The following is a 15,928-nucleotide window of genomic DNA, read 5'->3' as shown; positions in this document are numbered from 1 at the left end:
TACTGTAATGAAAGTGCTGTCATATATATTGAAGTGTGCTGAGGCGGGGACCCAAATGCAAATACACAGGGAGGCAAAGATCAACACAAGTAAGCTGTTTATCTGGCCAATAAAGATCTACAGATAAAAACAAAACAAAACAAAGACAAGCCCAAACTACAAAGATAATAAATCCAGGAAACATGCTGGATGTAGACCAGCAGGCGATAGGACAACACAACAAGGAACACAAGCAAACTGAGGCTTTAAATACACAGAAGAGATAATCGGGGAGATGGGAACCATAAGGGTAATAAGACACAGCTGAAACTAATCAAGGATCCCGAGACAAAGGAAGTCACTAACTAATGCCGCATTCCAGGTTAAGTCAGACGTCGACATTTCCAAGTTCCCAGTTGTAGTTTCAATTTGAGACACCCCTTCAACTCAGATTTCCTACTTGGAAAGTCTGAGCAGCTCCACCAATCTTGAGTTAGCAAACCAAACATAAACAGCAGTAAAAGTGTAAAACTTTTAACCTGTCCTGTCATTGTTGTTTGTGACTCACTATATAAGCCACACACAGAGCACTGACCAGATGCTGAGATGGTTAGTTCTTAAAAGTTACCAATGTTGTTCAATAACAGCAGAGCTCTAAACCTCCTGTGGCAATAACATCAGCACACAAATTGTGCACCAGGAGCTTCACACCATGTGTTTCTATGGATAAGCAGCTCCCGTTATTGTAATGTGTAGGTGGCTTGGTATTTTTATCTACAGAGTGTAGATTTCTAGATTTGACATGGGAGTGCATTATTCATTTTGTTATTCTACCCCATCGTATTCATTTTCAGTGTCTGATAGTGTGAGCTGCAATACTTAAACACAACAACCATTGTTGTATAGTATTAAACACTGAAGACATTCAAACAGACATTTAAAATAAAAAAACAAATGAGATGTGAGGGTCTCATCTGATATTACCTCCAGGCTGCATTCGTGTCTCTCTCTGAATCTGCTGATTTCCTCAGGATCGAGCACGACAACACAGGGATGAGTGCCAGCTGGTTCTTGGATAGAGTGGTGGTGACTGACATGAACCGACCCCATCTGCGCTTTTATTTTGCCTGCAACAACTGGCTGAGTCGGGAGGAGGGCGACAACCTGTTTGTCAGGGACCTGCTGGGCAGCATGAACCCCATGGACGTTCCGAAATGTAGGTCAATCCGGGACAAACCTGTAATAATAAGCAGACCAAAATGTTCACAGAGGTTAAAACAAAATAACAGTCCTAAATACCTTCTCCACATGTCAGAGAAACCCTGGGGATTAGAAATGGTTGACTCTTGTAAGAAGATGTCTAAAAGCCAAATATTATGTAACGCCTCTAGAAAGCACTCTGGTCTCTACCACTCAAAGTGGACAATCATTTTAAATATTTATTTTTCTAAATGAGAACTACGTCTGATGTTTTTTATGTGTTAGAGCCATAGCTTAGTGTTTTAGATAGAGTTTCAGGCTGTCATTGAATTCCACTAGAGAGTAATCCTCAGGTACAGCCCATGTGTCCTCTGTGGCAACGTGATCTAGCATTTAAGCGACTGTAGCCAATCAAGCAAAGCACTGTGAACCTGAGGCTCACGTAAAGACACAAGGGTGCTGTGCGGTGAGGGAGTGGTCACAGCAATATAACTGTAATGAACAGACACGCACTGTTATGAATATTTAAAATAGAAGCCATCTGAGTGTCGAAGAGACTGCTATGTGCTACTTACATACCCTTCAGATTGCTTGACTTGTTTTATGTCCCATGTTCTGCAGTGAATAAATATATAGTGAGCGTGTTTACTGCTGATATGAAGGGAAGTGGAACCGATGCTGATGTCTTCCTGAATATTTTTGGAGAGAACGGTGACACAGGTAGGGTGAGAACAAAGGTTTTTTTTAATATGGTTGACAAAAAAAATGTAAAGCTGTACAAAGTAATAAAATTAGAACGATAATACTGTAAATTTACAGTTACACAAACATAAGTAACTGTGTGAAATCTTCATAGTTATTAAGCTAAAGCCAGAAAGTGTTCAACATTTGGTACATTAAACCATAATCACTGGTAAGATTTGCAATGACATACGTGGTTATTGTGTGTGTGTGTGTTTGCTATAAACTGTGTGTTTATTATCAAAGGGGAGAGAAGACTGGACAGTGACAAAGACAACTTTGAACGTGGGTCAGAGGACAAGTTTACAATAGAGGCCCCAAACCTCGGGAGGCTGAAGAAAATCACTATAGGTCACAACAACAGAGGCTCCTCAGCTGGATGGTTTCTGGATAAGGCATGTAAACCAGCACACGCAATCTGCTCAGATGTGTACAGATATATATATATAAAATGCTGATGATAGTGTGTAATGTTCCTGTGTAGGTGGTAATAGATGACATGGGTAACAAAGAATTGTACGAATTCCCGGTGTATAACTGGTTTGCCTTGGATGAAGGTGATGGCAAAATACAGAGAGATGTGTTGGTTGGATCCACGCAGCCAATGGGTGAGAAAAAAACTGTTGGAACCAATTTTTCGAGGGTAACTGAAATTGCAAATAGTTCAAATTGATGCAAAATTACTGTGCTTAATATTAAAATATAAATGGACTTTTTGGACCAATGTATAAAGCTCAAAGTCTGTGGAGACAGTTGGCTGAATAATACATACAGAGAAAAACCCCACAATCATATGACCCCCTATGAGCAAGCACTTTGGCGACAGTGGGAAGGAAAAAACTCTTTTAACAGGAAGCAACCCCCGGCAGAACCAGATACAGAGGGGCGGCCATCTGCTGCGACCAGTTGGGGTGAGAGAAGGAAAACAGGATAAAAGACATGCTGTGGAAAAGAGTAGAAAAAGACAGTAGACACTATGTCCATTTTTTACATATCAGGACATAATAAAAAGTGATCTAGTCCTTACCAGGTCTTACCAGTTTGTTTTTTCTTTTTAGCTATTCTGTTTTACATTTGCTGTTCTGCTTGGAATTTTTCCCTTATTGCATGACACAGTTTCAGCCAGGCTTTAGCTCTTAGACAGATGGCTTCACATGAGACTATAGGATTCTTTGGTGTATAGATGAGTTTACAATCAACTCCATGAGTACAAAGTGTTCAGGTCCTGTAGCTGCAAAAACAAATCATGAACCTTCCACCACCGTGTTTGGCAGTTGGTAGGAGGCATCTGTGCTGATCTGCTGTGTTTGGTTTTTGCCAAACGTGCCTCTGTGCATTAAGGCCAAACAGCTTCACTTTGGTCTCGAGAGAACATTGTACCAGAGGTTTTGTGGTTTGTTCAGATGCTACTTTGTAAACCTTAGCTATGCTGTCATGTTCTTTTTAGAGAGAAAATACTTTCTCCTGACAGCCTCTTCAAACAAACAATACTTGTTTAGTCTTAAATATTTAACATGCTAGCTGAGGTCTGCAGAGTCTGTGATGTAGCTCTTGGGTTTCTGCTGTTTCTCTGAGCACAGCAGTCTTACCAAGAGGGGATTTTTACCGTAATTTCCACCTGGCAACTGTCTTTCTATTTGTGAATAATCTTTCCCACTGTCGAATGATGGGCTTTAAATTATTCATAAATACCCAGCTAAACAGCAACAACTGATTCTTTAAGATCGTTGCTAATGTCTTTCCTCCTTGGCTTTGTGTTAACACACCCCTCACTGTTCCTGACCAGCACACTGACTAAACCTCTGCTTTTATAGACGTGATCACAACAGCTAATAATCAATAAATCAAGTGCATTTCATCACCCTCCTAATCCTAATCGAAGCAGTAAGGGTGGACTGCATTTTGGCTTTTTTCCCCTTAAAAAATAAGTAATGACACTGTGTAATATGCCATGTTTGGTTGATCATTTGATTGTGCTGGCCTAAATTTAAGACTTGCTAAAGACCAGATTGTTTTCATTATGTCCTGAACCCTTAGAGTTGACTCACCTTACTGTTTGATGCCACTGTAGGAATAAAGAAAAAAACAAACAAACCATAAACTCCTGAGAAACTTTTAAAGGGTTAGTGGTGGACCTATATGAACAGTAAAATATACCAGTTTCACCTGCCTTTTTCAATAGAGTTTATAGCTCTAAAAAATGTACTGCACATTATTTTCTCAGGTGTGACACTGGGTGCTTAGTCAATGTAGTGGAGCATTTAGCTACTAAATGAGTCAAGAGGACATCAGGAGCTAGAAGAGACTACTGGTGTGGATGATGATGATGCCAATGTTGATTTCAGTGTTAACACTTTGGACCAAAAATGTGTCGTGCATTTTCCTGTCGCTCCTTAGGAATTGTGTACAATGTCCAAGTGATGACTGGAAACGTGAGGGGTGCGGGGACCAACTCTAAGATCCACATGGTGATGCATGGAGCTAAGGGCATAAAAAACAGCGGCAAAGTCTTCCTTGAAGGTGGGGCTTTTGAGCGCGGTCTCATCGACATCTTCAATGTGGAGATTTGTGAACTGATGAGCCCACTCAGCAGGGTCACCATCGGGCACGACAATGGCGCAGTTGGTGCTGGATGGTACTGTGAAAAGGTATTTTTTTTCTTTTTCTTAAGTATGAACAGATCACTTCTCAAAGTGTCATACATCCATCAACCATTTCTCATCCAGGTGGTTATATACTGTCCGTTCACGGGGATAGAGCAGACGTTTCCGTGTGGGATGTGGCTGGATGAGGATGAGGGAGATGGGCTGATTGAGAGGGAGCTGTATGAGATGGTCTCTCTCAGGCAGAAAAAACAGATGAGTGGGTGTCTTCATTCTGCTTTACTCAGTGAATAAAACATCAAAACATAAATCTTCTATATGTACTTTAGCGTCACACTTACTCTGTTTCCATTTAGAGTACCCATGGTCGCTGTGGATTTGGACCTCAGATGTAAAAGGGGCAGGGACAGATGCGCAGGTATTTCTGCAGATCTATGGAGAGAAGGGCAAGTCTGATGAAATGAAACTAGAGAACAACTCGGACAGTTTTGAACAAGGCCAGGTTGATAAATTCATGGTAAGTCTTGAGTTCACCTGATAAGGTGAATAAAACAGCTTCATCTATTGTTCATTTAGCACAATAATCATAAAGTCTGTCAAAGAAATCCATTCTTATTTTACATTTGGGGATAATTGTAGATTGAAATGCCAGACATTGGGAGACTGCTGAAACTGCGGATCTGGCACGAGAAGAGACATCCATTCGCTGGCTGGCATTTAGGAAAGGTGAAACTCATTGCTCTGTCTGTCTGAATTGTCAGTATAAGCTGTTAAGTCTGTTGTACAGGGTCACATTTGAGCAATGAATCTGGCACTGAGCAAGTGTTACTTGTACTGTGGATGTTGAAGTCTTTGGACCAGTTCAACACTTCGCTCCAGTGTGAACTATCTCAGCAATTGTTTGGGAATGTTTGCCTTTGGACTTTGTTGATTCCCGTGCTTTGACAACTATTAAGTGAAACCTTAAAGATTGCTTTAACTTTATATCTTCAACTTTATCTGACAAATGCTAGCATGCTATTATGTGTTGAAATAGTAAACAATGTACCTTGAAGCCGATCTCATTAGCTTCAGCTGTTTTGGTGTTAATGAAATTAACAGTTGGAGAGGTTGACATTTTTCCTCCTCATCTTTTCTGGCTGTTTTTTCACTAATTTTGCATTGGCTAGGTTCAGTGTCGCTGCTGTTAGCACGAGGTCATACCTGGATCCTAAAGAGGTTGCACAAGGTGTCCATCTCATCCAGGATGGCACATCAATGCATGCCATTGGGAGAAGGTTTGCTGTGTCTCCCAGCACAGCCTCAAGAGCAAGGAAGAGACAGGGACTCTAGAAGAGCTGGACAGGGCCATATCAGTATAGATATCCAGCAAGACTTTTGTTTCCCTTTGAGATCTGATGTGTTTTCAAAGCATTCCTTTCTTTCTTTCTTTTTTTGAGCAGTGTAGATGCTGTCATTGCTGCAGTCCTGTTTGAAAGGAATATTATGAACCAAATTATGATTTTCTGCAGGTCACCTTGCTCAAGACGCTAACCATGGAGAAATATTCTTTTGAATGCGGCCGTTGGCTGGACATCAACGAGGATGACAATGAGATTGTCAGAGAGCTTCCAGCGACAGGAGTACTTATCGATGAGCCGCTGCCCTGTAAGAGGGCTCTGCAGAACACTCTGCAGATGTTCAGACTCCATGTTCACAGTCAATTACAAACAGTATGTCTTGAGTGAATGTAGCTCCTTTACTCTCTCTTTGTTTCTTCAGTGATTAAGTACAGAGTCACCATCTGCACAGGAAATGTCAGTGGCAGTGGCACCGATGCCACCGTCTTCCTCAATGTTATTGGTGACCTAGGTGACACGGGGGATCGACTCATGATTATGAGCAAAAACAACGTTAACAAATTTGAAAAGGGAAACGTGAGTGTATTAATAAACAAGAATGAACCCAATAATTAAGTAAATATGTGTGAAATGCACAGCAAGCATCTTTACATGGCTGTCTCTTTCGCTTCCCTTAGCACGATGAGTTTCTCATTGAGTCCGTATCCTTGGGCCAGGTGCGCAGGGTCCGTGTGGGTCATGACGGCCGTGGTGGAGGCTGTGGTTGGTACCTCGATAAGGTGATGGTCAGGGAGGAAGGCCAGCCAGAGAGTGTGGCCATTGAATTTCCTTGTTACAGGCAAGACAATAGTTTCCAAATAACCCAAATTCTCTCACAGACATGGTTTCTTTGCACGAGGTAGATTATTAATTTCATTGCCACTATATGCTAAATCTTAAACTAAAAGCACTAGAAGCAGCAGGATGCTTGACACTATTAAAAATCACTTAACAGAACTCCTCAGGTTTGAACTTTGGACAGTGGCCTAGCAGTTTTCTCCTGTTTCCTGTTTTTATGCTAGGTTAAGTTAACCAATCGTTGGCTGGAGCTTTAGTTAGCATACAGTCATCTTCTCTTTTCGGCTGTTCTCTTTAGGGCTCACCACAGAGGACCATCTGCCTCCAACTCACCCTATCCCTCCCATCTTCCTCTGGTACATCAACCCGCTACACGTCCTTCTTCACTACATCTCTGAACCTCCTCTGTAGTTTTCCTCTTTCGCTCCTGCTTGGCCGCTCCGTATTCAACGTATGTCCAGTATACCCACTACGCCTCCTCGCTTTGCCTCCAAACTACTCAACCCGAGACCCTGAGATATACTAATTTCTAATCGTGTTCATCCTGGTCAGTCCCAGTTAAATTAGCATCTTCAGATTCTTCAGTGGATCCTCTCCGGTACTCCGGCTTCCTCCCACAGTCCAAAGACATGCAGTTAGTGGGGTTAGGCTAACTGGTAAATCTAAATTGCCCATAGGTGTGAATGTGAGTGCGAATGGTTTGTCTGTATGTGTTAGCTCTGCGGCAGACTGGCGACCTATCCAGGGTGTACCTTACCTCTCTGACAAAGTCAGCTGGGATAGGTTCCAGCCCCCCGGCGACATTGAGTTGAATAAGAGGATGGATGGATGTCATTCTTTTCACAAGAAGCTTAAAATTTTTTATTTTGTATATTACATACATATTTATATATGTTTTATATACAGAAATTGCATACATTTTGTAGTGTCCACTTTCTTCTGAAACCAACACAGACAGAATCCAGTCAGACAAAATCCTCCCACCAGCTCGAAATCTCTCTTAAGTGTTGTAAATTGACCGCTCTTACCTTCACTAGCTCTCCAGTGGCTTGCGTGTAAATAGTTAGGCAGCTGATTGACGAGTGTGCCATTACAAATGGAGACTAAATGAATGTGGCCAGCTCTGTGCTTCTAATAGTGGTGCCAAAACCACAAGGCTGAGGTGCAGTGTTACCTCCTCCTGTCTGTTTGATTTGCCAGTCAGGGAAAATTGATTCCCACTTTCAGTGTGGAAATTATTACATGAATAATGTTAGGCCACTTAAATGTTTTGTAATTATTAAGTTAATGATTGGGATTTTAATCTGGAAAATGTAACCGTTAAAATGTAAGTCAGTTAATATCATATTCCTTCTGTTTCCTCTTCTTATTGTTCAGTGGCTTCAGAGGTTCTGTCAGTCCTATAGCATCATTCTTCCAGTGAAGTTATGAATACATAAATATTATGTCATCTTTTTAATATTTCCATTTCCAGGGATTTTCTAAGTGTGTAGGAAGGCTCCTCTGATTCTGTTTTTACGCCATTGAGGTACATTTACATGTGTGTTTTTCTTCAGGTGGTTGGACCGTAATGAGGATGATGGACAGATTGTCCGTGAGTTAGTTCCAGCGGGAGACGGCCTGCGTCTCTTCAGTGAGTACACAAGAACATTTTAAAAAGCCCAGTTTTGTAGGCATACATCAGTTTTTTTAAACCAATTGTTTTCACTCCTCAGATGTCAGCTACCAGATAGCAATCAAGACAGGCAGTGTGAACGGGGCCAGCTCGGACTCCAAGGTGTTCGTCAAGCTGTATGGGGAGAAGGGTGATACTAGCAAGGTGATATTAGCAGTCTCCGACAATGATCTCAGGAACTACTTTGAGACAGGTCGCACGGATATCTTTACCTTCGAAACCTCTGACATCGGGAAGGTAAGTTTGCAAGACTTGTACTGCATGTAATTAAAGACAGACATTAAGACATTTATTTATGTTTCTTTTTGCCTGTGTGCTTTCTGATGCTCGCAGATCAACCGACTTCTGATAGGTCACACCAACGAGGGACTGCGGGCCGGGTGGTTTCTGGACAGCGTGCAGATCTCTGTGCCGGTTCACGGAAAGCAGTACATGTTCCCAAGTCACAGGTGGCTCTGTAAAGATGAAGCTGATGGAAAGGTGGAGGTGGAGCTCTATCCCAGCGAGACGTTGGACATTGAACAATGTAAATGGCACAAAAGCAAAAAACAGTTTGCACAGCCAGAATTAATAATTTTTAAAGTGATAAGTTGAGATGCACTGCTTCTCATAATGCTTAATCCTTTTGCCTATAACAGTGATCAACTATGAAGTGACAGTAGTCACAGGTGACGTGCGTGCAGGTGGAACTAACGCCAAAGTCTTCTGTCAGATCTATGGATATGAAGGAAAAACTGAAGTTCTGCCTTTAAAAAGTCGCTCCAACAGTTTTGAACGTGACACCACTGACATCTTTAAGGTCTGTATTAATACTGCTTAGGTTATGTCAACGTCTGTCAGCGATTTGAGTTGCTGGTTTGACTTTTGTTTCATGTCTGCAACCCAGATTGAGGCTCAGGATGTTGGTAAGATCTATAAGATACGTATCTACCACAACGGGAAGGGTATTGGAGACGGATGGTTTCTGGAGACTGTGGACATCAAGCGCCTGACGATGGCTATGGTGCAGGTTGAGGTGAAGAAAGAAGAGACGAGCAAAAAGGACAAGAAGAAAGATAAGAAAAAGAAGAAGAAGGAAGAGGAGGAGGAGGTGGAGATAATTGAGGAGCTGCAGGAAGTGGTGGAGACATTTATTTTTCCTTGTAACCGCTGGCTGGCCAGGGATGAGGAGGACAGGGAGATTGTGGTTGAACTGCTGACTGAGGACAATGAAGACTTGGAGAGTAAGTAGAGCATGAATGTGGTCATGTTGACTCACTGATATCTGCTGCTGAAGCCCGTGAGGCTGAAAATCAAGCAAATGCCCTCATGTGCATTTTCATAATGTCGCTGATGATTTATCGTGTTTCTCCGACAGTGAACTCCTATGAGATACATGTGTTCACTGGGACGATGTGGGGGGCAGGGACAGATGCCAATGTGTACATCAACATCTACGGAGAAACAGGCGACACGGGAGAGCGACACCTCAAGAAATCCAACAACCTAAACAAATTTGAGAAAGGCCAGGTAAACCTGGCTTGCTGAAAATCCGAAGGAAATCAATTTGTTAACTCTTGATTTTTGCTGTCTTCCTCCTCTCACCCCCAACCAGTCGTGGTATTGACTCCCGCTCACTAAGCCTGGTTTAGCTGGAGTTTTTCTCCTGTTAAAAGAGAGTTTTTCATTCCCACTGTTGCCAAGTGCTCATAGGGGATCATCTGTTTGTTTGGATTTTCTTTGTATTGTTATAGGATCTCTACCTTACAATTTAAAGAGCCTTGAGGTGACTGTTATTGTGACTTAGTGTTATATAAATAAAACTGAATCGCACTGGCTCATGTATTGACATTTTGTAAAGAGTTAAAGGAGAATATGGATATCACTACCATGTCTGTCCATGAAGGATATTGCATTGGCTTTGCAGAGACTTTGTATATGGGGAAAACAGGCAGCCCGACCTGACCAAGGCCTAAAAATCAGCCTTATTAAAATGCTAAATCTCATGTTGATGTTTTTATAATGCTGTCATGGATGTGTTTAATCCACTGGCATTGTCAAGATTGCTGTAATTGATACTGTTTTCCTGGCAAAGTCTCTCATCAAACAAATGTTTGGCCTCGGTAGCCTTCTGGGTTAAACAAAGATCAGATGAATAAGTGATGAGGTTCTCATGGTCCGCTAACCTGTGACATTTCTTGACCCTTTGTCACTGGGCTTGTTGGCGGGCGACGTAGGAGGACGTTTTCGACATCTCTGCAGTCGACCTGGGGACCCTGAAGAAGCTGAGGATCCGCCATGACAACAGCCAGGCCAGCGCCGGCTGGTTTTTGGACAGAGTGGAGATTGTGGACAACAAAGATGACACCACGTATGTCACCAGCACATTGATTTTATATGTTTAACGGACCCCTTAATGGAGAAAGCAAATTTGCACTTTGCTGAGTCATACTAGACACAAATTCAGAAACACAAAGGGTTCACAAAAATCCCCATCCTACATAGCAGACAGAGCCTCTGCGTGTGTGGTAGAGCACCACTGTGTGGTGTGAAGTGGGAGTCGGAAATATTTTAAACAAATTTTTTGACATGGAAAAATTATGTATCCTGGCATATATATTTTAGGTACTTTTTTCCTTGCAAACGGTGGCTGGCTGTCGATGAGGATGACGGACAGCTTGCCAGAGAGCTTGTTCCTGTGGATGAGGCGTTCATGAAGAAGGGAGATGATGATGACGAAGATGACTCTGAAGCTACTCTTGGTTTGGAACAGAAAGGTGAGAGCAACGTTACTGCGTACGAAGAAAGAAGTGTCTGACCGATGTCAGAGTTTTTCTGAGAAATATAACACAAAGATTATTAAATGTGGTTACTTCTTCCTGCAGCCATGTCAACAACATACACACTGAGGATAAAAACTGGTGACAAGAAGTACGGAGGAACAGACGCTAACGTCTTTATGATCCTGTATGGCACCAAGGATGACACAGGTAGCTTTGGAAGTGACTATGCTGTGCTTTTTGCCTGCTTTCTGTGTTTAAAATGATAATTAGTCTGTGTTCTGTATCCACAGGAATTATTAACCTGAAGGCTTCAAAGACCCATAAGAACAAGTTTGAGCGAGGTATGATTGATGTGTTCACTGTGGAGGCTGTGGACCTCGGACCCCTGAAAAAGCTGCGTATTGGACACGACAACAATGGTACATTAGGACCGACTGGCTGCCTGTGCCGAGAATAATGCAGAAATACTCCGAAAACATCTACATAAGTGATCACAGTCTTTTCTGTTAATGTTTAAGGGGGAGGGTCAGCAGGCTGGTTTCTTGACTGGGTGGAGATTGATGCTCCATCTCTGGGACAGAAACTACACTTCCCCTGCGGCCGCTGGCTGGACAGAGGAGAGGATGATGGAGCCATCATCAGGGAGCTTTTCCCTAATCCTCTTCAAACAGAGTTTTACACACCATGTAAATCAACAGTAAATTGCAGAAAAGTGCACCATATTCTAACTGTATTAAAAGTGAAACTTAATTGGTTATTATTCCATTTTATAGTCGTTCCTTATGAGATCAAAATCTTCACAAGTGACGTGTTTGGAGCCGGTACAGATGCAGACGTCTTCATCATCCTGTACGGCCGAGATGCAGTGTGCACCCAGCAGAAGTCCCTGTGTGTCAACAAGAGGGAGAGGAGAATGTACTTTGAGAGAGGAGCTGAGGACATGTTTATTGTTGAGGTAAGTTAAATAAGGGAAGCAATAAATACATTCATCCTGCTTTGGGGATTAGAACAGCAAAGTCATGAGCGTGTTTGTGCATTTACAGCAATGAACTGCAGTTCTGAAAGTTGTCCGTTTATCCAAGTGTTCTGTTGTCTGTGCAGCTAGAAGATGTCGGAGATGTAATTGAGAAGATTCGTATTGGCCATGACAACCGTGGGGTGAACCCAGGCTGGCATCTGGACAGAGTGGAAATCAGACGCCTCCTCAGGAAAGGAAAGGTACTGTCTGTGGAGGATGCATGAACAGAGGGAAAGTGTTTTACTGGCTTAAGTAAAAAATATGATAGTAGCTGATAATAGCAGTTTAGAAAACTTTGGTGAATATTGCAGTAATATATTGGTGAATTAATATTACTGATGGCTGACAGCACAGAAAGTGTGCAAGTAGCATTGTACTGTAGAAAGAGGTGAAGGTAATTTGAACTACTTGATATACTCAGGGCCACTTTGTTGGGTTTGTCTATTCAACTGGTTTGCTAAAGTAAATATCTAATCAGCCAATCAGATGGCAGCAACCAAATGTATTTAGTGATGCAGACATGACTGTAAACTGCTGAAATTCAAACTGAGCATCAAAATAGGGAAGAAAGGTGATTTAAATTACTCTGAAGGTAGCATGGTTGTTGGTGCAAGATATACTGGTGTGAATATTTCAGAAACTGCTGATCTACTGGGGCTTTCCTGCACTAACCTTTTTGGTGTTTACAGAGGACGGCCTGGACAAGAGATAATATGCAGTGAATTCACTTGGCAAAAGTGTCTTGTTGATGCTGGGAGTCAGAGGAGAATTGCCAGACTGTTTCCAGCTGTTAGAAAGGCAACAGTAACACAAAAAGCTACTTGTTGCAACCAAGATATGCAGAAGGCATACCTTAAAGGCACAATTGGGAACCACTGCTGTCAGCTATGAGCAGCAAACTGAGGTTACAATTCACACAGGCTCACCATTATTGGACAATAGATCATTAGAAAAATGTTGGCTTGTCTGACCCTAGTGGTGGTATAAAGGTGTTGGAGCTATTTTATGTGGGCTCCTTAGTATCAACTGAGCACCACAGAGCAACACCACAGACTGCCTGAATATTGTTGCTGACCATGTCCGCCCCTTTATGACCACAGTTTACCCATCTTCTGATGGTTGCTTCTTGAAGGATAACACATCATATCATCTAAAACTGTTTTCTTGATCATTACAATGAGTCCAATGTCCTCAAATGGCCTTTGGGATGTGGTGGGATTAGGGGTTCGGCATCACGGATGTGCAGCTGACAAATCTGCAGCAACTGTGTGATTTTATCATGTCTATATTGACCAAAGTCTCTGAGAAACATTTCCAGCACCTGACTCTATACCATGATTATTTCAGGGAGTTCTGGAGGCAAAAAAAAGGGGTCCAATAAGGTGTACCTAATAAAGTAGCCAGTGAGTGTATATTATGGGTACTTCAACCTAGTACAGGTGATCATATCTTATGAAACTGTTGCATGTTTTGTGTGTAAATTGTGAATCTAAAACATTTAAATACATAAAAAGAACCATATTTGCTTTTTGAGTGCAAATATAAAAAATAAATTAAATGTCAGCACTCAAGTTTTTAAAACTGTGCAGCCGTATATCAAATGCCCAGAGTTACATTTCACTGCGCAGAGGACTGACACTCTATTAGGGCTGTATTTGGGCTGCCACACCCGAAAGCCTCATTCACAAGATTGATTTCAGCACTCAGGAGCACATCCTCTGATTCCCTTCTTCTAATAACGGAACAGTTCTGTTTTTAATCAGCAGGTGGTGATGTTGTCTTCTTAGCTGGTCAAGCAGCACTGTGATTTCATTTGTGATTCAACATATTGGGTTGCTGCTCAGCCAGTCTAAATATTGTGTTTGCTGATCCTCCTCCGAGACACAAACACACAGATTAAACCGCAGAATTTAATCGTCTCTTTGTAGGGTTCAGAGACCGTGATCTTTCCCTGTGAGCGGTGGCTCGCCAAGTCAGAGGACGATGGAGAAACGGTGAGAGAGCTTGTGCCCTCTGACATCATCACAGAGAAACTTTCAAGAGATGGAAGCCTGAAAGTGACTGAAGTCGAGGTGGAAGACGCTCTGGAGAGTATGTTACCTGCTGGCTGCATTATTAGAAACACAAAAACGATTTGTCATCCTGTCTTTTTATCTGCCCTTCTGAGCATTAGTTTGGAGACAGTTTTCCCTTCTGGTCCTTTATACCCCCGAATAAGTCTCTGTTATGACAGCAGCATCAAACTACGATGGAAAATTGCTTCATTTTCAATCTATTTCCTGGCAGCAGCCTCACACAAAATCCCCTGCCTGTCTGTGATCACTGTCTCCCACTACAGCCCACACATACAAAGTTTCCGTGATGACAGGTGACGTGTATGGAGCCGGCACTGATGCCAACGTCTTCCTCACCATTTACGGGGACCTGGGGGACACCGGGGAGAGAAAACTGAGCAAGTCGGAGACAAACAGCAACAAGTTTGAAAGAGGATCTGTAAGAAAGCTTGAACTTTGTGACCTTTTTAATTCTTGTCTCCTACACTGTAGATATATATATTCCAGATTACAGAGCAAAAAAGAAGTACACAACATTGATGTTATTTCCTGAATGTTTCTCTTCTCCCAGGTGGATAAGTTCACTATAGAGGCAGTAGACCTCGGTCAGATTTTCAAAATAAAAATTCGCCATGATAACAGTATGGTGAGTCCTGACTGGTACTTGGATCAGGTGGAGGTGCTGGACATTGATACAGAAGAGGTGTTCCTCTTCTTATGTGAACGCTGGCTCTCCAATAAGAGAGAGGATAGACGCATCCAAAGATACTTTTATGTCAAGGTAACATGAACAATCTAAAGTGCTACTTCTTACATGAAAGAGGTTTTGATATACTGATTTCTTCTATTTCTTACACCAGTCGAGCACAATTAACGTAATGTCCTCACTTCTAGCTCCATATTTTTATTCTTAGATGTTTTTACAATAGCTTTGCATGAGTCAGAACTCAAAAAAACAATAACTGCCCTTCAGTTCATTTACAGACCAAATAAAAGCCATTTTAGCTTCCTTTTATTCTCATTGGCAGCCCCTCAATTACAGAGAACAGCAACTGGGTGGGGTTTCTGTGCTCACAGCCAGACCTGTGTGCCTGAGAAGACCATATTAGGGAGATCTTCTCCCAACAACAGAGCCAAGAGTAAAAAATAAATGAATTTGAAAAGTTTGAAATCCACATGAGTGTTTGGCTCATATGAATTACTTGCACATATGCTGACCTCATTCTTTGAAACTTTGGCTGTATAAGCGCATTTACCACTGTAACACAGAGCCCTGCTGTATATGTTACATAACACAAGGAAAAGTGTGACAGGTCCACTTTAAAGTAAATGGAGGTTGATCACCAAAGTGACTAGGATTCATTTTTTGTTCTTTCGTGGCACACCACCTGAAATAATTTCAGCACCTTTTTGAAGTCTTTATAAAAAATTTAGTGGCTTAGCATCGACTTGGGTCTGTATCTCTGCAGATATGGCTGCTGCATCACTAAGTGTCCGTTCTGTTTTCTCAGGGTTATGAAGGAGTTCGAGAGAGCTCGGCCAGTGAAAAGAAGAACTTGGCTCTAATGCAGAAAAGCGTCGACAATAACATGAACAAGAAGAACAAGAAGAAGAAAGAAGAAGAAATTGATCTTCCAAGTAAGAAAACTCAAGTGTCTTCTGCACTGCTAGTTCACCTGATGCTCTCTCATGTATTTGTTGTTAATCCCTTGAATGCAT

At 42.0% G+C, this 15,928-nt stretch overlaps 1 protein-coding gene across 1 annotated transcript in view; it reads left to right on the top strand.

Moving 5' to 3' along the window:
- Window positions 1-15,928, top strand: part of loxhd1a (lipoxygenase homology PLAT domains 1a) — a 33,278-nt gene that overhangs the window by 9,209 nt on the left and 8,141 nt on the right. Inside the window, exons 4-31 of the mRNA XM_084935550.1 lie at window positions 1,011-1,195; window positions 1,801-1,899; window positions 2,167-2,315; window positions 2,405-2,528; window positions 4,318-4,568; window positions 4,647-4,782; window positions 4,880-5,040; window positions 5,163-5,249; window positions 6,035-6,170; window positions 6,285-6,439; window positions 6,541-6,701; window positions 8,257-8,333; window positions 8,416-8,612; window positions 8,709-8,901; window positions 9,014-9,174; window positions 9,262-9,598; window positions 9,733-9,884; window positions 10,592-10,725; window positions 10,980-11,131; window positions 11,240-11,344; window positions 11,428-11,556; window positions 11,656-11,823; window positions 11,911-12,092; window positions 12,239-12,355; window positions 14,084-14,246; window positions 14,494-14,648; window positions 14,781-14,990; window positions 15,721-15,847. Coding sequence (XP_084791676.1) covers window positions 1,011-1,195; window positions 1,801-1,899; window positions 2,167-2,315; window positions 2,405-2,528; window positions 4,318-4,568; window positions 4,647-4,782; window positions 4,880-5,040; window positions 5,163-5,249; window positions 6,035-6,170; window positions 6,285-6,439; window positions 6,541-6,701; window positions 8,257-8,333; window positions 8,416-8,612; window positions 8,709-8,901; window positions 9,014-9,174; window positions 9,262-9,598; window positions 9,733-9,884; window positions 10,592-10,725; window positions 10,980-11,131; window positions 11,240-11,344; window positions 11,428-11,556; window positions 11,656-11,823; window positions 11,911-12,092; window positions 12,239-12,355; window positions 14,084-14,246; window positions 14,494-14,648; window positions 14,781-14,990; window positions 15,721-15,847 — 4,403 coding nt within the window. The remainder of the gene's footprint in view (window positions 1-1,010; window positions 1,196-1,800; window positions 1,900-2,166; window positions 2,316-2,404; window positions 2,529-4,317; window positions 4,569-4,646; window positions 4,783-4,879; window positions 5,041-5,162; window positions 5,250-6,034; window positions 6,171-6,284; window positions 6,440-6,540; window positions 6,702-8,256; window positions 8,334-8,415; window positions 8,613-8,708; window positions 8,902-9,013; window positions 9,175-9,261; window positions 9,599-9,732; window positions 9,885-10,591; window positions 10,726-10,979; window positions 11,132-11,239; window positions 11,345-11,427; window positions 11,557-11,655; window positions 11,824-11,910; window positions 12,093-12,238; window positions 12,356-14,083; window positions 14,247-14,493; window positions 14,649-14,780; window positions 14,991-15,720; window positions 15,848-15,928) is intronic.

The sequence above is a fragment of the Perissodus microlepis genome, chromosome 7 (assembly GCF_051167445.1).
Source record: "Perissodus microlepis isolate ML-2025 ecotype Zambia chromosome 7, ASM5116744v1, whole genome shotgun sequence".
Classification (NCBI taxonomy): domain Eukaryota; kingdom Metazoa; phylum Chordata; class Actinopteri; order Cichliformes; family Cichlidae; genus Perissodus; species Perissodus microlepis.
This window is presented reverse-complemented; position numbering and strand designations above follow the sequence as displayed.